Source organism: Poromitra crassiceps (genome assembly GCF_964638095.1).
Source record: "Poromitra crassiceps genome assembly, chromosome: 1".
Taxonomy (NCBI): Eukaryota; Metazoa; Chordata; class Actinopteri; order Beryciformes; family Melamphaidae; genus Poromitra; species Poromitra crassiceps.
This window is the reverse complement of record NC_139623.1, coordinates 18,706,648-18,728,798: the sequence shown is the minus strand read 5'-3', so window position 1 is coordinate 18,728,798 and position 22,151 is coordinate 18,706,648. Positions and strand designations below refer to the sequence as shown.

Genomic DNA, 22,151 nt, shown 5'->3' with positions numbered 1-22,151 from the left:
CCAGTTTCGCTCTACCTATCAGTCTGGACTTCCAGCCGCCCCCATCGATTTCAGTGGGCGGGAGTACTTGCCTTGAAAGACAAACTCCTTCAGCCAATCAGCATCGCCAAATCCAATCCGAATCCACTTGGAAGAATGGCGAAGGCGTCTTTTCCAAACTCAGCTGCTGCATATTCTTGTTCTTGTTTAATTATCATTAATGAGTCTATTCTTGTAATAACTGCACATATGGCTGTTTACTAACATTAACATTACCGCTCGTTGCTTCGGGAGAATGACTGTTTTTCCAGTGGTGGCCTTGATTGGCCCGGTTATGTCATCAACTACGACGCAGTCCCCGATTGGATCGGTGACACTTTAATTTCAGAAAATCAATGTGCATGGCTGGAAGTCCAGACTGATTCGTGGAGTGAAACACAATGAGGTCCTGCGATCAGGATGGTTTTACCAGGCTACTGGCTATCTGCTATTTGCCGGTGTTTGTGCCAGATGATGTCACCTTCTATATAGTACAACAGGTGATGACATCACCTGGCACTGGTTTTATTCTCTTTTAACAAACAGATCACAACAGGTAAAGGTAAATGGCTCCCTCTCTGCAGTCAAATACTGTAGCACCGGGGTATTACAAGGAGGCGTGAGCTCCCCAGTTCTTTTTACAGTCTACACAAATGGCTGTCCAAGTACTCACCCGAATAACCATGTAATTAAATTTTCGGATGACACCATTATTTTAAGTTTGCTAAAGGGAGAAGACTGCCCTTCGCAATATCACAGTGAGATCGCCACTTTCCAGGCCTGGTGCGAGAGTAACCACCTTATCCTAAATACTAAAAAGACGAAAGAAATGATCTTTGACCCAAAGGAGCTGAGAGATCACGACCCAGTGGTCATTGATGACAGCGTTATCGAGCGGGTAAATTCTTATAAGTATCTGGGCATCCACATTGAAAACTCTCTTAAATGGAACGTCCATATTGATTACCTGTGTGGTAAACTGGGCCAGAGGCTCCACTTTCTTAGAAGGCTCAGACTGTATGGTGTCAGCACCAAGATCATGGAGACCTTTTATAATGCTGTGCTAGAAAGCCTCATTAGATATGGCGTGGCAGCATGGTGCGGTACGCTTTCCATACAGCTCAAAACAAGACTTGAAAAAACTGTAAATACAGCAATGAAAGTGATTTGGCAAGAGAGATTTTGCGCATCTCCAAACAATCTTTGAGTAAAAGGTCATCAGCCTAGCACTCAAAATCCTGAATGACCCCTCTCACCTTTTATTCCGTGACTATGATCTGCTGCCCTCGGGCAGACGATACAGAGCGTATAGATGTAAGAGTAATCGCTTCAAGCTCTCTTTCCTACCCACTTCTGTGTTATTGCTGAACAAACAGCCGGTACTGCCCCTTCCCCTAGGTGGTTGTTCCCCACAAGAAGAGCGGGTAAGGACTCAGCCGTAGGAGGCTGCTCACTGCTGCTGTAACCTCTTTTAAATCAGGTCATGGGCAGGTTGGTTTCTTTTCACTTTTTTTATGGTTATTTTATTCTCTTAATTCTTTTTATTCTTACTCTTGTTTTAGAAATTGCAATGAGGGCTGTGCAATAAACCCATGACTTGTGCAATATGCTTACGAGCAATTAGGATGAAGTTGAACCTATTAAACTTTCTGTCTTTATTTTTATACTTACACCGCTTGCAGAACTTCTCAGTGGAAGTGCATGTCAGTCAGGGACTACACTGTATGTTCTGTATGTTTTTTCTGTCTTGTCAAAACCTCTATGTACTGTGAAATGTGGCTGTGTATGGCACTATCTATGCCCAAGACAATTTTCCCCTCGGGGACAAAAAGTTAATCTCACCCTTTCAAAGTACATCACAAACTGTCCATTTTGCTGCAACTCGACAGCGCTGCTGAATCCAGACCCTTACTTCCGGGAACTCTTGAGAGTAAAAAACGGGTCCATTGGAGTGAATGCAGATGTCGCGACTCTTCTATATACACGGCTCTGCACACAACCTCCTAGCCACTCCGCCTACCCACCCTTCAAATCCCGACTCTCTACGACCTTGCTATCCCTAGCTACCCTTCCCCTTTTCCCTAGTCCTGCCCCCTTCACTAAACATCCACGAGTGAATGAGTGAGTGAGTGACTGAGTGTCCTGACTTTGGCATCCTCTGCCCCTGGCCTGGCCTGCTGCCAGTGCCCTGGGAAAAAGTTAATTTTGCAACCTGGCTTCGCTATTGCTTAGCAACAGTCTAATTGGTCACTCAAACAACAATCACAAATTTGTTCAGAATGTACAGAAATATTATGTCAGCCTAACTTTGTGTAACAGTGCAAGACACATCTTGAAAGAACATGGAAATAAAAAGTGTGGTTGATTACAGCAATAACACCCAGGAGGGCGTTGACTTGACTGCCTTTCACAATCAGATGGCTGAAACCAGTCATATCGGGTGTTTTCTCCAGCTTTACCTCCGTGTTGTCTGTTCATCCATGACCAGAGAGATGTAGCCCTCGATCAGGGAGAAGGAGAAGAAGCGAATGTGGCTGGAGTCCTCGCTTGATGCCCCAGGTTCCTTTGGCCTGGGAAGGGAAGGTATGATGCTAAATATATGGCTCTTTTCCACTGGTGCGGATATCCTTTCCCATTAAAGATTATTATTTCTGGCGCTGGGCCGTGCGCACCCACACACGAGATGGACCTACTCAGACCGGGCTGGACCCGCACCCCAGCTGGGAGCGGTGACGTCTCACCAACCGCAGCCAACCCATGACCCCCCTTCTCCCCCTTAAAAAAAACCTTGACTACATGATAGTGTATTGAGAGCTTTACTAACGTTAGTTCTATTAAGATTATTTTATATTAATTCTATGGCAATGTTGAGCCACAAAAGTATCATTGCCTCTAGACTATTGTTGAAAGAATAAAATGGGATGAGGTGACTCATGAGCAGAATTTGAATTGATTAAGTTGAGAGTACATGGTGTTCGTCTTCTTCACTATTCAAACCTGATTAATTTTAGTAGGAGAGGTCCTGTAATATAATTTGGATGTACGATGTGTGTAATTCCAGAGCATCATTCGCTCAGGACAAAGGATCTCTGATTTTGCACAAATTACTAATGTAAAATGACAAGCTTTTTTATGCCGCCCACCACAAAGGGATTGTAAAATGATAGGGTAGTTGTTAGTTTGGACTGGATTACTGTTATCAGATGACCTCAGATATTACCAAAACACGGCAGGAAAATTCCTTCACATGTTGTGCTGTGCTGTATATATATATATATATATATATATATATATATATATATATACATACATATATATATATATATATATATACATACATATATATACATATATATAATTACGGGCATAGCAGATTTGTACTGATCAAAATTACAGATGCCATTGGTGATTGACGATAACTAAAGACAGTGACTTTTCAGCATCACTGTCAGTTACCTTTGGTATCAGATGTTGTCTGCATTAGGGTCGGGCAGGTCATTTCAGAGTCACAAATGGTCTATGGATATATTTTTTTTAAATAAGGCCCAATACCCGTGCTCATATTATTAATAGTACATAATTCTACATTGCATTGGTTGATTTAGCAAAGACAGTTTCACGGCTTCTGCATTGCTAGGAGATGAGTGACATACTCATTCTTGGCCAATTGGCCCAACCCTAGTCAGTGTACGGCCTAGATCAGATACGAAGAGTCATCCAAAATAATAAGTTAGAATTGAGCATGGGCTGAGGTGTGAATGCAGCCTATGTGGACACATGCCCTAAGAGAATAGTTTGACTTATTCGTCAAACTTGTTTGAATGGTATGCTAGCATGCTGGTGGTGACCATGTGTAAAATAACAGGAGCTGGTCCTCACCCTCCAGAGTAGAACATGACGTCCATGAGCAGGGTGGCTACAGAGGGCAGTGTGTCTGGGTCCAGGCTGGTCACACAGAACATGTTGCTGGGGCTGGATAAGGGGTGGATGATGGGACGGGGCACTGAAACACAAAGTGCCGGAATCTATGAGGGCTCAGAGGCAGCAATATAACAAAGATGCATCTGAATATAAACAAGAGCAAACCTTTAAGCCCATGGCGCCACTCCAGCTTTTCCCTCATCACCCCCTCCCACCACCCATATCCCCCGGGCCACTCCACCTGGCACCTGCCCACCCCTTGAATCCCGACACTGCACCACCTTCCTATCCCATTGGCCCCTCCCCCCAACACCACCCATATCCCCCTAGCCACTAACCCTACCCACCCTCAAATCCCGACTCTCTAGCACCTTCCTATCCCTTTGCCCCCAAATACCACCTATATCCCCCTAGCCACTAACCTTAGCCACCCTCGAATCCTGACTCTGTACTAGCTTCCTATCCCTAGGTACGGCCCTTTCCCCACTAAACTCAATAAACATCCATGACTGACTGAGTGACTGACTGAGGGGCACTTTACACGAGGACGGTTTCCTATGGAAACGGGGAATTATTTTATCATTAGTGCCTCCCTTTTAGACGGCGATGGCGAATTCGCGCTTAGGAAACGACACATTTTGGAACCACCCTCCAGAGTGAAACTTGTTTGAGACGCTTCCCGCTGAGCGGGGCTGAGCGCTCCATGTAATCGCTTTGGAACGGCACATTTCAGAAACTCTGACGTGCCTGCACACGCGACACACGCGATTACGCCATAGCCGTGCGCGAGTTGGCAACCAAATAAAACGTCAGTATGAATGAAGTTTGGCAACATTCAGAATTAAGCTACACTGCGGCCAACTTCAGTTACATGTTCAGAACGTTACTGCTGCGAGGAGCCGATGGCTGTACCCGGTCGGCATTTAACGTTAGTTACAAAAGCACGTCGACAGTGTTTCCTCACTGCCAGTAGCCTACACTAGGGTTTGACAGATCACAGTCAGCGCTCCCGATCCTCGCTGCTCGAGTGCTCGTTAAAGATTTCCAATAGGCGTTATTCTGATAAACTGGTCACATATATGTTACATTCTCACCCGACAAATATTAAAACTTTAAAACAGTTTGGGGTTTTTTTTGCTTGAAAAAAGCTTTTTGGCAAGTCTAAATGACTGCGGAAAGCGTACTCTACTTCCGCGTTTAAAACCGGAAAGACGATTACGAAATTACGTCATGCAGAACGTCCTCGTATGGGCAAAGAATAAGGTGATCACACTGCCACCTAGTGACCTGGCATGTACATTACGGCATTTTAAAAATTCAACAGCGCCCATGTAAACAGGGAGAAGGTGTGAAGGAAAAGGTGTGAAGGAAACGCTATTGTGTCGTTTCTTTCAGAAACTGTCCTCGTGTAAAGGGCCCCTGAGTGTCCTGACTTTTCCATCCCCTGACCCCGTCGAGTCTGCTGGCCCAGCGCCATGGGGAAAAGTATTCACCCTCCCTTAACTTTTTGCATATTTTGTGTGCTATAAAATTGGTTCAAAATGCATATATTTTGGGATTTTAGGTGTAAAATCTGTAGCCTGGTAAACCGCCCGTCACGTGAACTCACATTTCATTTGGTTCTCCGTGACGGTCTGGACCCGCACAGGCAGTTTAAGATGATTGGTCGAGCCATGCCGGCCATTGCCGGGCCGACGAATCAGCGGCGGCCGTAGGCGGGCAGGCTCGTCTGGGCAAGTAGTGGGTACATGGTCTTTGTAGTTCTTTTCACTCGTCAACATCGCGGAAGTGACAGGCAGTCTGAATGAAATTGAATGTAATGTTCCCAATTCTATGTATTAAATTCTAAAAAACGACCCTCAACATTTGGGAAGGCTAAGCCACACAACTAGTTCGTTATAATCTAACTAAATGCTTCGAAGGTGACTTTACGACCGCGAGGACTCAATCAATGAATACCACGGAGATCATCCACAGGCACCTTCCGCGATCTGATTGGTTGAAGTTAACACCCACCAGCGGTGATAGACAGATGGGTCATCCAATCACCTGCCAAGTAGCTTGGACAAAGTGCCCGCCTCCGTCAGCGGGTCTGGTGACTTCAAACCCAGATCGACTGGTTTAGTGAAACCTATGTGGAGCTATACCGTCCATCTGGCAGCGTCAGGTTATAAAATCTGGGCAAAGCAGCCTTTTATTTCTATCTAAGGGGAGTAGAAATACTATTCTTGCTAGGAAGTCTTGCCTGTGGCTACCTATACTCCTTTAAACTAAATTCCTTTAAGTAAATTTATTTTCAACAAAGATCAAATTAGAACAATTTTGAAAAGAAAATGAAAGAAAATGTTGTGCTCGCTTGGATTGACATTGAACTTGGCTGTCCCCTGCACATTGCCGCTCTTCAAATGGTTGCTGAGATCAATTCAAAAATTAAAGGTTGATGATGATGATTCAGTAAGGAAACAAATTAAATGTTATGCCTACCGAGTTTTGGCTTTACAAAGCCATTGGTGACTCCCAGACTGTGAGCAGCGACAGTCTCTCCATTGACCACCCTGAGCAGAGTGAACTCGGAAGACAGCGTATGCATTACCAGGGGCAGGTCTCGCTCTCGAACCTAAGGAGGAAAAACAAAATTCATGGGGTGAGTTCTGAGGGCTAGAATCAAAACAAATGCAGTGGAGAGCAGATCGAGGAAACAGAAATATTCAAAGAAAAATTCCATTGTCAAATACTTTTCACAGTTACCGTAAATTCCGGACTATAAGACGCACCGGTGTATAAGCCGCGGGACCAAAATTGACTATTTTTTTCTTCTATAAGCCGCACCGGTCTATAAGCCGCGGGTGTTTTGATGTTTAATTACCATATGAAAGGGTTCGTGCACAGAGAGGAATGTCGGGAAAGCGATGGCTGTTTGGGGAAGCTCCCATTTATTAACATTTCAACAAAACAAAACAAAAGTCAGGTCACTAATCCCCAGACAAAATCACACAACAATAGGCTATATGTGCAGCAAACCTGTAACCAGAGAAGTCAAGTCACTAATGCTCGTCTTCCTCTTCTTCCTGCGTACTGAAACCACCAAAGTCCTCATCTTCAGTGTCGGAAACGAACAGGTTCAGGGTGGCTTCGTCAACCACTCTCCTCTCTCCTTCATTGTCACTCAAAACCAACGAACTCCTCTTCATCTATAGCTGTGTTTCCATTACAGTTTTTCGCAAAAGAATTGCGATATTTCTACAACTTCGACAATGTACAATTGCGACTTGTAGGCGTTTCCATTGAAGTTGCGTTTGAGTGATTCCCCGTTGCAGCAGCTGCCACAGTGATTACGCACGGGGATCTGCCCCATATCCCGTCCCCTGCATGCTCAAATCCAACCAATGGTCAATGGAAATCCCAACATGAAGTTACAATGCATATAAACGAGCCTGATTATCAATTCAAAAGAAAATGAGTCGCAAAATGTTGCTGGCTGCGTGAATGCAGTCAGCGCGACAGGCAGAGGAAAAAAGGTAGCCTAATAGCCTACAACTGGTCCGATTTAGAGATGGAGGGGGGAAAAGGCTGATTTGGTTCTATAATTGCACCTGAAACGTGTGCAATGTATTAGCCTACTCACAGTCACTGTATTCACTTCAGACAGCACCACCGCACCAGTGTGTGCTTTTCATCCTCTCATCTCGCCGCTGTGCCAAATGCGCGCACACAGGCAGCCTGCTGTCACCATGGACCGATTTCTGCCATTAAACATTATCTAATTTGCCCGGCTACGCTTTTGCACAACACTCGTCTTTCTGCTAGGTAGCGTTGCTTCAAAGTTTTCCACTTGCTGCGGAGGTTTTGACACGGCTATCGAACCTTACTTACCAAACTTATTTTCCGCTCCTTTTCCAAGGGATAATATGGGTCACATGACGTGCAAATGCGAAAAATGTGTTTCCATTACACTTTTGCGATAAACTGCTATATCGACACGTCTGAAAAACCACCTCATGATCATCTACTGCTCGTTCTCATGCTGTCGAGAACGAGCAAAGCTTTTTTTTGGTGAAAGAATCCTCCAGGGCGCTTCTTGTTAACAGTCCGAGTGAGTGGCAGGTCGAACGTCAAAGGCACTTCATCCATATTTATGATCTGCTCCGGTTCGATGGAATATTCCTTGATCTTCCTTTGTGTGAATTCGCCGAAGTTTGTGATTTTCTCCTGGTAGTCGGGGGAGGGAGTTGATGGGCTTGTGGCCGTTTGCTTACCGTAATTACCATATGTAAGTGGTCACGCACAGAGGGGATTGTCGGGAAAGAGATGGCTGTTTGAGGAAGCTCCCATTTACCGTATTACCGTAACATTTCAACAAAACAACATAACACAACACCACCGTTGTTTATTTTTACAGTGCACACAGTGTCCGCGGTGTGGTGAAAAGAGGGCAAGAGAGGAAATTAAAACAGAAGTGGATTTATAGTTAGAAAGAGTGCTAAAAAAGAGAGATTTTTTTTTTTTTTTTTTTTTTTTTCTGAAAAAATCCATAGATAAGACGCACCGTTATATAAGCCGCAGGGGCCAAAAAACGGGGAAAAAGCCGCGGCTTATAGTCCGGAATTTACGGTATATACCGGTAGCATCAATCTGTGATGTTCAATGTATTCCAGGAGTTACTTTCTGACACAGTATTTATTGTATTGCGTTTTTGGTGTACCCACTTTCTCTCAACCTGCCTCAATCACTAACCTACTTAAGTTAGTGATTTCCTACGTTTTCCATAATGCCTTTCAACAACCCTCAGAGATTGGACCTAGACTTTTTGTATGCAGGTGGACAGTATGTAGGTGCCGGAATATGTCTGCATGAACCCAATGTCTTGTTATCTACATTTGGTCTTTTCCCCCCGGGAATAAAAATAAATAAAGTTAAAGTGTTTGAGGGTGGAGTTTTCCTTTAAGTTCATGTCAAAAGGCCCGCTTCAAAAATCAAATTAATGTTCTTCTACAGTATTTGCATTTTAATGACTTTGCATTTGGAAAATATTGTTAATTAATAATTGAGTTCCACAGTAGCAAACAATTTAATGTCATTTCAACAGTCAAAGCAAGTTAAATACTTGATGTAACAGAACTAATTATGGCTGTACAACAACAAGCAAGAATTCTTAGCACACATGCTTAGTATATTAAAAGGGTGAACCTTTGGGATCCCAAGACAAATTAAATAATGTTATAGCTCAAACTATAAAATGCTTGGCCATGTCATGGTATACAGATCAAGCCTTGGTATACCTTCTCCTTTGCTGTTCCTAATAGAAGTGTGACCACTGAAAAAAAAATAGGCTATTAACAGGCTGTTTCTTTGCCGATGGCGAATACAAAAACTCCAACTGAATTGCACTGACTGTGTGAACAGAAGGTACATTTCCATGTGAGAAGCTGGTCTGGAACTCCTCTGAGTGGCCTGGCTCAGTCAGCATACTTATCTCATCTAAATGAATGCATTCAATATTTGGGTCATTTACATGACACACAAGACCAGGCTAGAGACTGAGGGCAGGGCATTTGCCGCAAGGCCCTCTCAACTGTGGAATAACCTTCCATTGAGACAAGCTACCTCAGAGTCCTTAAAAAAAAATCTGTTAAAAACAAATTTTTATAAAATGGCTTTTACTTAAGAGTTTTCACTTTTTTATTCTTAAGATTTTATTTTTCTTTTCTTTTATCTATGTTTTATATTTTCTTGATTGCATCATGATTTTAATTTGTAATTGCACTGTGTGATTTCTGCTTTTATGTCTGCAAAGCACTTTGTAAACTTGTTTTGGAAAAGTGCCATACAAATACAGTTTATTAAGTTTATTAATAAAAATAAGACGTTTGAGAGGGTGGTGGGCATGGTTTTCCAATTTTTAAGCGGTGCAGCCGCTTCTATAAGTGATGTGTGTCCGTGTGCAGCATGCAATGTCCTTCCGTTCGTAGCCTAAGCCCCTCCCCTCGGCTCCACAACCGAATGAAAGATAGAGCGTGGTTTGGTGCTCGAGCGAGGTCGAGAGTGAATGGAGAGAGAGTGCCGCAATGTCATCATCAACGCGACACACACAGATTAGCCGATTAACTTGCTAACGTGTTCAAACACATCTACAGTACCACTGCAACAGATTTCAATACAATTTGCACCATTGGAATCAGCGTAACTTATACTTGTTTAAAACTAGAACGACCGCAACGCGGACTTATGCCTCCGCCATTAGTTCATTCTTGAGTCCAAGTGGATGTTGGAGCCAAATTGGAAGAAATTGCATCAAGGCGTTTCTGTGCAGAATTGGATATTTGAGCCAAATGTGAAGAAATTTAGTCAATGTGTTAGTGAGATATGGCGTTACCGAGCTAGAAAATGGCATTTGTTAGGTCACTGTGACCTTGACCTTTGACCTTTGATAACCAAAATGGAATCAGTTCATCCTTGAGCCTAAGTGAATGTTTAAGGCGAATCTGATGAAATTCCGTCCAGGCGTTCCTCAGATATCGCGTTAACAAGCTTGAAAATGGCGTTTGAGAGGTCACAGTGACCTTGACCTTTGACCTTTGACCACCAAAATCTAATCAGATCATCCTTGAGCCTAAGTGAATGTTTAAGGTGAATCTGATGAAAGTCGGTTCAGGCGTTCCTCAGATATCGCGTTAACAAGCTTGAAAATGGCGTTCGAGAGGTCACAGTGACCTTGACCTTTGACCTTTGACCACCAAAATCTAATCAGATCATCCTTGAGCCTTAGTGAATGTTTAAGGCGAATCTGATGAAATTCCGTCCAGGCGTTCCTCAGATATCGCGTTAACAAGCTTGAAAATGGCGTTCGAGAGGTCACAGTGACCTTGACCTTTGACCACCAAAATCTAATCAGATCATCCTTGAGCCTAAGTGAATGTTTAAGGCGAATCTGATGAAATTCCGTCCAGGCGTTCCTCAGATATCGCGTTAACAAGCTTGAAAATGGCGTTCGAGAGGTCACAGTGACCTTGACCTTTGACCTTTGACCACCAAAATCTAATCAGATCATCCTTGAGCCTAAGTGAATGTTTAAGGCGAATCTGATGAAATTCCGTCCAGGCGTTCCTCAGATATCGCGTTAACAAGCTTGAAAATGGCGTTCGAGAGGTCACAGTGACCTTGACCTTTGACCTTTGACCACCAAAATCTAATCAGATCATCCTTGAGCCTAAGTGAATGTTTAAGGCGAATCTGATGAAATTCCGTCCAGGCGTTCCTCAGATATCGCGTTAACAAGCTTGAAAATGGCGTTCGAGAGGTCACAGTGACCTTGACCTTTGACCACCAAAATCTAATCAGATCATCCTTGAGCCTAAGTGAATGTTTAAGGCGAATCTGATGAAATTCCGTCCAGGCGTTCCTCAGATATCGCGTTAACAAGCTTGAAAATGGCGTTCGAGAGGTCACAGTGACCTTGACCTTTGACCTTTGACCACCAAAATCTAATCAGATCATCCTTGAGCCTAAGTGAATGTTTAAGGCGAATCTGATGAAATTCCGTCCAGGCGTTCCTCAGATATCGCGTTAACAAGCTTGAAAATGGCGTTCGAGAGGTCACAGTGACCTTGACCTTTGACCTTTGACCACCAAAATCTAATCAGATCATCCTTGAGCCTAAGTGAATGTTTAAGGCGAATCTGATTAAATTCCGTCCAGGCGTTCCTCAGATATCGCGTTAACAAGCTTGAAAATGGCGTTCGAGAGGTCACAGTGACCTTGACCTTTGACCACCAAAATCTAATCAGATCATCCTTGAGCCTAAGTGAATGTTTAAGGCGAATCTGATGAAATTCCGTCCAGGCGTTCCTCAGATATCGCGTTAACAAGCTTGAAAATGGCGTTCGAGAGGTCACAGTGACCTTGACCTTTGACCTTTGACCACCAAAATCTAATCAGATCATCCTTGAACCTAAGTGAATGTTTAAGGCGAATCTGAAGAAATTCCGTCAAGGCGTTCCTCAGATATGGCGTTAACAAACATCCGTACGGACGGCCGTACGTACGTACGTACGTACGGACGGACAACCCGGATCCATAATGCCTTCGGCCTGGCTTCGCCGGCGGAGGCATAAAAAACTCAGTGGCTAAGCTCAGTGGCGTATTGAGCCCGTAGTTGCTTACGTACATAGTGTGACAGCAGTTCTGAGGATTGCAGCTAGGAGCAGCCATCCCAGCGGACAGGAAACAGGCCTTATGTACCTGGAATTCCAGCAAGAGGCTGAGCTGCTGATCCTCTTATGCCTAGTTTACACTACAAGACTTTACCCCCGATTTTACACAGGATTTCCAGTTGGGCTCAGTCTGTCTTTGTAGACTCTAGTCTGCAGTTGTTGTGCCAGTTGGCAGCAAAATCTGTTAGTGTATACTGGGTACAGATTTCTAATCTGTTACTGTAAACTGCCTCCAGATTTCTAGTCTTCAAGTGTAAACTGCCTCCTGATGCCAGTCGGCGCAACAAGGATTATATCAAACATGTTTGAATTTCAAAGTGAAAAGTCTTGTAGTGTATACTGCCTCGTCTGAGTCAGTTGTGTAGTGTATTTCAGTCAGTTTTTTCAGTCGTGATAAAAAATATTAATGAACCAGTCTTGTAGTGTAAACTCCCCAGTCTTTTCATAATATGTTAAGATTTTCAAAGTCTTCTAGTGTATCACAGGCGCAACTACCAGCAGATTATCAACAGACACAGGTTCTTTCTTTTATTTTTATAAACAGGCCATGGCTATTCAGCAGCCCTTGCTTTCCCTCCCACCCTAAGCAAGGCAATAAGATGACTCCCTGTGGCTAAAAAGGCTTTGGTATGAGAAAGGACTTCATCCTAAACCAAGGACAGTGGGGCTGTGGATGGTACACTATATCCACTATTATTGCTTTTTCCTGTCAGTTATGGAAGTCAGCAGTGTAGCCAGTGGTAGCATAATAGACAAACACTGCAACCATCTGTGGATGCTATGAAACTGTAGAAGTGATCGATTTTCTGCATGTAAACAATTACGAAGTAGAAGATAGGCATTCTTACAGCATCAGACCATAGTGTTCAACAACACTTGAAGTCAAGTGGCATGAAACAAGAAGGCTTTTCCAATCACTTCTGATATTTGACAAGTTTTAATATATGCAAGCTAGAATGGCACTTTAACACATTCACTGCCAGACGTTTTTTTTTTACTGTAGTTAGCTTCTGCCAGAGGGTTTTTTTGAGGATTCTGGCTGATCTTTCAAGACCCGAGGATTCTTTTCTGCTAAGATTTTGTGAACACACAATATCTCAAAAGAACTAATAGAATGTGTGCTTTCTCTGTCTAAAAGAGTTAGTTTGTAGAGTTAGTAGTTATGTAAGCATTAGCAGTTGAATACAGCATGGTTTCAGCGTCAGAAAAATTATTCAGAGATAAACGGCTTTTTGTGAAATTCGATAGAACAGTCACTTTAACCATTCATTTTTGGCATCAGTAAGACGTCAGACATCTAAACAATAGTTTTGAACAGTAATTTCCTCCATAACAGCAGGAAACCCCCCTCTGCTTCCAACTCCTCCCTCCGTGTGTGTTCTCCTCCTGCCTCCCTGGCTCTCCAGCGGGCGTGTCACAACGAAGTTGCTGCTGCTGCTGTGCCTGTTTGCGCGGCCGCTGTTTGAGGAAGTCTGGGTGGACTCGCTCGTTTCGTGGAGTTTTGGTTGAGAGCTTTGATGAAGCTTTTGCGATTCTGGTCATATTTATGCTGCGTGTTTCAAAGTGTGCATCCAATCTATTCTTGGAACCCCCCACCGTTGCCACCGCTGTGCATCAGCGTGAAAGTGAAAGCGTTTTCGCCATCAATTTTACAGTATGAGAACGGCTTCCTCGCGCTTTTCCCTCCAGTTTTGGGTCGCCTCTTTCTACTGTGGAGAGACATGTCGCCACTCAGTGGGTCGGTAAAATAGATTATACACATTCAATACCTCCAATTCTGGTGTAGGAGACGTAAAAGGGTTAGATCAACGTCCCACCGTCAAAAAAAAAAATCGATTTTTTTTGACGACTCAACTCGTCGTTGGCAGTGAACCGCTGGATTGTGTTTGACGAGTCAACTCGCCATTGGCAGTGAACGTGTTAAGAGAGATCCACAAAATGTGTGTTATCACAATACAGAACATTCACTTTAATACCAATACTTAGTTATTATCTAAAGTTTTTTGTGTGTATAAATTGTATATATTGGACTGCATCTGCAATTTTGTGACTTTGCCTTTTAGATATCTTCTGAATATTGGTATCAGAGCATGTGAGCGGAACGGAGCGGTGATAATTACCGCTCCTCGCTCCCGGAGCGGTCCTTTCAACCCGCTCCAGACCGCTCCGCTCCAGACCGCTCCCCGCTCGATACAAATTTCACCCGCTCGCACTCACCGCTCCGCTCCGGTCAAAAGAATAAAAGAGATAAAAAGGCCAGGGTGTTTTAATTTGCGTTTAAACGCCTGGGCAATGGGCATTGCTCACTACAAATAACATGACCTCAGCAGAGTCGGCTGCATGTTCGTTTCTCTTCCTTCTCGTCTCGCAGCAGCTGGCAAGAAAATAGTGGGCGTGCACATAGCCACGCACCGATGCATTCTGTTTAGAACATGTTGTGATCGAAACTGGAGCGGGACTGAGCGGGACTGAGCGGTGCCGCTCCAACTTTCGCTCCGGTACCACTCTGGTCCCCGCTCCCGCTCAAGCCAAAATCCCCCCGCTCCGCTCCCCGCTCGCTCCACGCTCCGCTCCGCTCACATGCTCTGATTGGTATAACCGCAACGCTACACTAAGACAAATTCATCATATATAATCTTGCATATTGTGGCAATAAAAGTGATTCTGATTTAATACGACTACCATACCAGCAAACATGAAAAACCATAAAGCAAATGTGTTTCCACACTAGACTTGGACCGGTTTTCAGCAACTTCTGCACAGAGGTTTTGACGTCAGTGGAGTGTCCGTGTTTGTTGGCTCTGTAAGTGAAATTGTTTCATATTTGGCTCCTGGCATCAACCAGGTTCACTGTCAACCAGTGTAAGTGGACTGGGATCAGTTCAAGCTGTGGTGGACTGTTGGACACTGTTGCCATGGTTTCAGCTGACTGGGCTCAATTTTGCGCAAACTACTGCAGTCCACCATCAAGAGATAGTCTATTCCAAACCTCCACCTCCTTCTTCCTTCAGCTCTCCCAATCCACATGTGGGCCACACATACAGTATATGCCCTCTGGAGGTCATAGAAGTTATTGTGACAACATTACCGTCAACATGGAGTTGCACTCACCAGAATGAAGTCCGTCTGATACGTTGACAGCATGAATACAGAGATGTTATGGTCGGCCAGCGGTGCAATGACCGATTTGGCAATTTTGGTGACTCCGATGGGCTGCGAGTTGGAGGCGTTGCCGCCCCCGGATACCACATTCAGGGCCAACCATGTGGCATCGGCGACGCTGATGTGCTCTGACTCAGGCAGCTCTGCGAACAGACAGGAGAGCAATGTGTCAAACGTGTGAAAGTGAAGCTGTGGATCTTGAGCGGACCGTTTCCGTCCGAGAATTAAGCGATACATCACGGGTAGCTGTGCTTTACAGTGTTCCAGAGCAAGGGTTCCCAAACTTTTCAGCCCACTATTGACCCCCTAAATAACGGTGACAGAGGCTCGCGACCCCGACTATCCCCAGAGGTGGTTTAAGCATACACATTTTGTAAACAAAACAAACAATTATGATTAAAATATGCTCTTTTGATTTTTTTAAATACATTTTAAAATAGTAATTTTTAAATTATAATTCACACATTTTGTAGTTCACATATTCTTTAGGCCAATTTCACACATTATGGAAATCATCTCGTGATCCACCCAGTGGTGTCCCGCGACCCCCCTGGGGGTCCCGACCCTCACTTTGGGAACCCCTGTTCTAGAGCAGCTGGTGATGTTAGGTGTGACACATAAAGCACAGTATCAGATGGATTATATCAGTTATAAAATGGCAGCACCACAACACACCACTGTATTACAAAGGAAAGAATTTAAATAAATGTTTGATTTTTAATTAGACAATAAAAGTAATAATCTACATAAACATTTTCATTAGGGATGTAATAATACACTCAACTCACGATTCGATATGATTCATGATACCGAGTTCACGATAGGATTTTCTCATGCTTTTTTTTTATAAAATGAGATTGCAGACAAATTATGACTGAAAAAGATTCCTTTACTTATTTCTTAGACAAAAACTACTGTAAAATCCAATATTTTCTCTTATCTTTTCTTCATGAAATTAAAGAATAACTTTTTATTTCTGAAGTAGGGTATAACTACAAAACACAAATTTTGCAATGAATGCATATTTCCTTTTCTTTGTAAAAGAAAAACTCAAAAAAGCATTGCGATTAACTTTTCATCTCATTTGATTCTTCACACATTTGTATCAATTTTTAAATGTCTCGCGATGTATTGTTACATCTTGTTTGTATTGTTAGTGTTACACCTAATTTTCATATAAATAAATGTCTATATGAGGGATCAGTGTTGGTAAACAAATGGCAGCTTATAATGGGACCCTATGGAGCCAGCCTTGAGTGTCTCGCACTAGCAGGCTGTGCGTTTTACTAAATTCACTTCATTTTAAAAACTGACAGTTCACACAACTTTAACACTACATACATATATTATACATCAGACCCTTGAGCTACTTCTGCTCTCACTCAGTATAAGCGATGTGATGAATCGTTTTTGAGATATTAACGTTTGTTTGGCAGAACTCATACTAGTCAAAAATATAAATTTTCCCTTGTTATACTATCACTAAACATTAATTAATAATTAATGTGAACACAAACACTAATGCTAATAACACTGGCCAGGGACCCCTGGCAATTTAACTCTCCCTGGGGCTGAAAATGGAGGCCAGCTCTATTGCCAACTCCTCTCTACCAGCCATCTTATTTTCTAAGCTAGAGAAGCCGGGGACTTAAATTTAAGTTTTGTTATGAGAAACTCCCCGTAGCTTTGAGTCTACCAGATGTTTCCGTCCACACCAATTTGTTTTAATCACTCTTTTTGCCTCCTTGGTCAGACAAAAACTACCATGCCTGGAGTGCAAGGGTGCAATAATGATAATTGACACGGAATGTATACTTACTCTACGTTTTTTGTATTTTGCTTACTTAGACATTCTACTTATTTTTGCTTCTATCGCATTTACTACTGTTATTCTATGCTATGTTGTGTTCTTCTGCTTATTTTGCTTAATATTGCATTTACTACTGTTTATTTTATGCTATGTGTGTTCTGTTCTGTGAGCGAGCTACTGTAACTTGTCCCAATTTCCCCCCGGGGATGATTAAGTCTTTCTGATTCTGATTCTGATTCTGAGAAGGGTCTGAGCTGTTGATTTTCACACCAACCTATAAAATGTCTTAATTTATGCCAGTAGAAATCACAGATCAGTTTGTCATAGAAATCCTACTGAATTTTCTAAGACAGTGGTTCTCAAGTTTTTCATGTCAAGGACCCCTAAACTGTGCCAAATTAGACCACTAACCCTCATTTGATAAGATTATGTCCCAGAGCACCCCATCTGATAAGATTTTCGCTTTAGATGTTGTATTACAGAAAGTGTATGAAACCCATGACCAAAATAGCCACATTATGTCATTGTGTTACTTAAGGGGCGTTCACACCGAGATATTTATTTTTCGCTCTGTCGCTCAAGTCAACCCTTTGGAATCGCTCTGTCGCTCTGTTTAAATCGCTCAACATCAGGCACACGAAATGACGGACATGTGGGGGATATAACGTTACGCAATGTCATGCTGTTTGTCCACTACGAGCCACCGTCATTGTTTACAAGCTAAGCCTATCAGCGTGCTCCTAATGCGAGCTGCATACCGGTAGTACAGACTTCACTTCATGTCAGCTGTCAGCCTGTCAATGCGGTTTGTTGCCACACAATAAACCAGCGGTTTGTTCCAAGCCAGAGTGATCCTTGACTCGCTCTCACACGGCAGCCAATCAGCATTGAACAGCGAGCGACTGATGCCAGCGTATTTTCGCTCGAGTTGGAATATTTCATCTTGAGCGACGAGCGTATTTTCTCCCTATCGCTCTGTCTCTGCCGCTCGGACGCCCAGCGATTATTCTCCCAGGCGAATATACGCTCAATCGCTCGTTTGCATTGACTTTGTATGTAAACTCGACGCCAGCGACAAACTTTAATAGGTCGGTGTGAACGCACCTTTATTGATTGAATTCACATCTGAATGAAAATTTGAATGATTTCAAATCCTTGACTTGCTGTGGTAAGTGATGTAAAAAAAAAAAAATCTATATATAACTTTATAATTCACAAATTGAAATTGATGATAAATGCCAAGTCCGGGAAAGTGAATGTGGTAGCGAGGGGAGGCTGGCCAGCGATGATGGTGAGAAGACAACATGTAGGACCTCTAAGTCTCCTGTGTTTCTACACTCATTATTATTCACTGTCATGGTGGTGGGCGTGGTCACCATGGGCTGGGTGTGAGTGGTAGTGATAATGATTGTCTTCACCTGTTCACCTGTTTGTGCATTGTCAGAGAGAGAGGGGGTGAGCTTGGGAGTGGATACTTTTCTTTGACCGCATTTATACACGCAAAATCAGACTCGGTACCTGTACCATATGTATTTTTCTATGTGTTTTGAAGTAAACGATTCATGTTAAAACGCAGCTATTGGAGTGGAACTGAATTATTTTACTATGCGCGCGCGTCACAGCGTTTTCCTCTCATGTTTGCCCCTTGCGGCTTTTTTGGACTGCCTACAGCCACAATATTTAGTCAAAGAAAACTACCTTTACATCCAATGTGTTGAGCTACAGAAATGAACTGCATCAGTTTCACACGGATTCCTTGGATCGCATCAGGACGCTTTGGATCTTCAAGGAAACATTGTATCGTCTGAGCCACTCAGCCACCGCTGTATTGGAGGGCGGGCGTTTCATTCATACACAAAACTGCTGCAAGATCAAAGGCCCGGGCCGACGGCAACCAGCGCAGCAACAGAAGCGGTATGTTATGTTGTAACTTTGTGGCAATTCTGGCTGTGTGTTGTTTTGTTTGAACACAGTGTGATTTTGCTACTGCTGCTTGTCCATTGGGGACGTGATGTTGCTTGCTTGTGTTGGTTGCTGTTATTGATGATGGTCATGGCAGCAGTGGATTGATTGATTGTTTATTGGACTGTGTGGATTCTTGCTGTATTTGTTGTGCGTTTGCTGTTGGGAAACAAGTGGATATGCCTGGTTCAGACATCAATGGCTCAGAAATGGATGAACAAAAAAGAGAAAGCAAACTCACTCCCAAGGCTTTGGCAAATAAAATTGAAACACTCCAGAAAGAGCGTCAGTTCAACGTCCACAAAATTAAAGGTCTAACAAAGGAATTGAAGGATCTCATGCAAAAGGATGAAAATGCATCACAGGTGTGACATCAACTTGAGAATGTAATTAAAATGGTTGAAACAGCTACCCTGGCACATGAAGCTGTGATTATTTTGCTTCCTGAAGAGGAACAGGAAAAACAAAATGTATGGTTTGCCAATGTACTAAAATGCAATGAATTTGTTGAGGATGTGAAACAATGGCTTGTTGAAACTGGGAGACAAGTAATTAATACAGCAGTTGCCTGTCTTGCTACAAATGAGGTTGTGCCGGATGTGTCTCATGTTGCATTACACTCGAGGCAAAATGTGGGAACCTCTATCTCACAGGATGACATTGGACCAAATGACAGCATATCAAATCAAGGAAGCAGGCGGAGCTCTGCTGGAACTAGGTCCAGTGTCTCAACGACGTCATCAGCACGTATCAAAGCGGAGGCAGACGTGGCCGCTCTCATGGCACGACAAAGGCTATTAAAGGACAAACATGCTATAGAACAGTGATCCTCACTATTTCTTCGATGAGAGCTGCACTGGCAGGACAAAGTCAATAGGAGAGCCACTTTTACCGCAAAACACCAAAAGCCACCCCAACCAAGCACATGTGCCTACCATTTTTTTGTTCTATTGTTTTCCACACACACACACACACACACACACACACTCGAAACGTACCCCGACCGCAACGGTGGGGGCAGTCGCTGGCGAGGCTGAAGTTTTAGCTAACCTGTATCCAAGTATCATCATACTATTATGGGATGTGATGCGAACAGTTGTATTATGGGATGTGCGTTTACCAGGCAACGACACACGTTGACACGTTTTGGAACAGCGCTGCACGCTGGCACAATACTCCTAAAAGCAAAATGCTTATTGTTTTGAATGATTTGGCACCGTCTATTACTGTCAACACCAGTATTGTTGGATTGTAATATGCCATAAAGGTTTATTGAAATTTTGGGGAGAGCAGGGGAGAAAAAATATTTTAAAAAGATCTTAAAAAAAAAAAAAAAAAAAAAAAAAAAAAAAAAGCAATTTCTTAGAGCCGCCAACTAAAGCTGCGTTCACACCGACCTATTAAAGTTTGTCGCTGGCGTCGAGTTTACATACAAAGTCAATGCAAACGAGCGATTGAGCGTATATTCGCCTGGGAGAAAAATCGCTGGGCGTCCGAGCGGCAGAGACAGAGCGACAGGGAGAAAATACGCTCGTCGCTCGAGATGAAATATCCCAACTCGAGCGAAAATACGCTGGCATCAGTCGCTCGCTGTTCAATGCTGATTGGCTGCTATGTGAGAGCGAGTCAAGGATCACTCTGGCTTGGAACAAACCGCTGGTTTATTGTGTGGCAACAAACCGCATTGACAGCCTGACAGCTGACATGAAGTGAAGTCTGTACTACCGGTATGCAGCTCGCATTAGGAGCACGCTGATAGGCTTAGCTTGTAAACAATGACGGTGGCTCGTAGTGGACAAACAGCATGACATTGCGTAACGTTATATCCCCCACATGTCCGTCATTTCGTGTGCCTGTTGATGAGCGATTTAAACAGAGCGACAGAGCGATTCCAAAGGGTTGACTTGAGCGACAGAGCGAAAAATAAATATCTCGGTGTGAATGCACCTTAAAGCTTCGAGAGCCGCCATCGTCTCGCGAGCCGCGCAATGAGGAACTAGGCTATAGAAGAACAAGAGGAACAGTTGAGGAAAAAGAAGGATCAGCTTGAACTTGAAGAAATAGCTGCTACGATGGCTAAAGTGAGCGTGCTAAGAGCCTCTGGAGGATCTCATGCTGCAAGCAAGACATCAGTGAAATCAAATGGCATGGACTTTTATTTGGAGAGGGGACAAGCAACAGTTCAGACACTCCGTGCTGAGGCGGCACCGTTTGTGTCTGATACAAACATGGCGTCAAGTGGCCAGCCCGGTTCCCATGTTTTGGGTGCAATATCAAAAATGAAGGATTTACAAACTCAGCCCACTTTATCAGGATTCTCTGGGGCTAAGAAACATCCTAGTGCCATTCAAACCACTCAGGCACCGCCATCGCTTCAGCATCAAAGCAACCAGCATCCAGCCACACTGGTGTCAAGCAGCCAGCAGCCAGCAGCACTGGTGTCAAGCAGCCAGCAGCCAGCAGCACTGGTGTCAAGCAGCCAGCCGCACTGGTGTCAAGCAGCCAGCAGCCAGCAGCACTGGTGTCAAGCAGCCAGCAGCACTGGTGTCAAGCAGCCAGCAGCACTGGTGTCAAGCAGCCAGCAGCCAGCAGCACTGGTGTCAAGCAGCCAGCCGCACTGGTGTCAAGCAGCCAGCAGCCAGCAGCACTGGTGTCAAGCAGCCAGCAGCCAGCCGCACCGGTGTCAAGCAGCCAGCAGCACTGGTGTCAAGCAGCCAGCAGCCAGCAGCACTGGTGTCAAGCAGCCAGCAGCACTGGTGTCAAGCAGCCAGCAGCACTGGTGTCAAGCAGCCAGCCGCACTGGTGTCAAGCAGCCAGCAGCCAGCAGCACTGGTGTCAAGCAGCCAGCAGCACTGGTGTCAAGCAGCCAGCAGCCAGCCGCACCGGTGTCAAGCAGCCAGCAGCCAGCAGCCAGCAGCACTGGTGTCAAGCAGCCAGCAGCCAGCCGCACCGGTGTCAAGCAGCCAGCAGCCAGCAGCACTGGTGTCAAGCAGCCAGCAGCACTGGTGTCAAGCAGCCAGCCGCACTGGTGTCAAGCAGCCAGCAGCCAGCAGCACTGGTGTCAAGCA

General features: G+C 44.1%; 1 protein-coding gene across 1 annotated transcript in view; it reads right to left on the bottom strand.

Annotated features, from left to right (window-relative positions):
• castor2 (cytosolic arginine sensor for mTORC1 subunit 2) overlaps positions 1-22,151 on the bottom strand; it is a 102,073-nt gene that overhangs the window by 5,094 nt on the left and 74,828 nt on the right. The window contains exons 3-6 of the mRNA XM_083639927.1: positions 15,261-15,454; positions 6,424-6,556; positions 3,898-4,021; positions 2,478-2,588 (exon numbers count right to left, since the gene is read on the bottom strand). Of these exons, the coding sequence (XP_083496053.1) occupies positions 2,478-2,588; positions 3,898-4,021; positions 6,424-6,556; positions 15,261-15,454 (562 nt within the window). The remainder of the gene's footprint in view (positions 1-2,477; positions 2,589-3,897; positions 4,022-6,423; positions 6,557-15,260; positions 15,455-22,151) is intronic.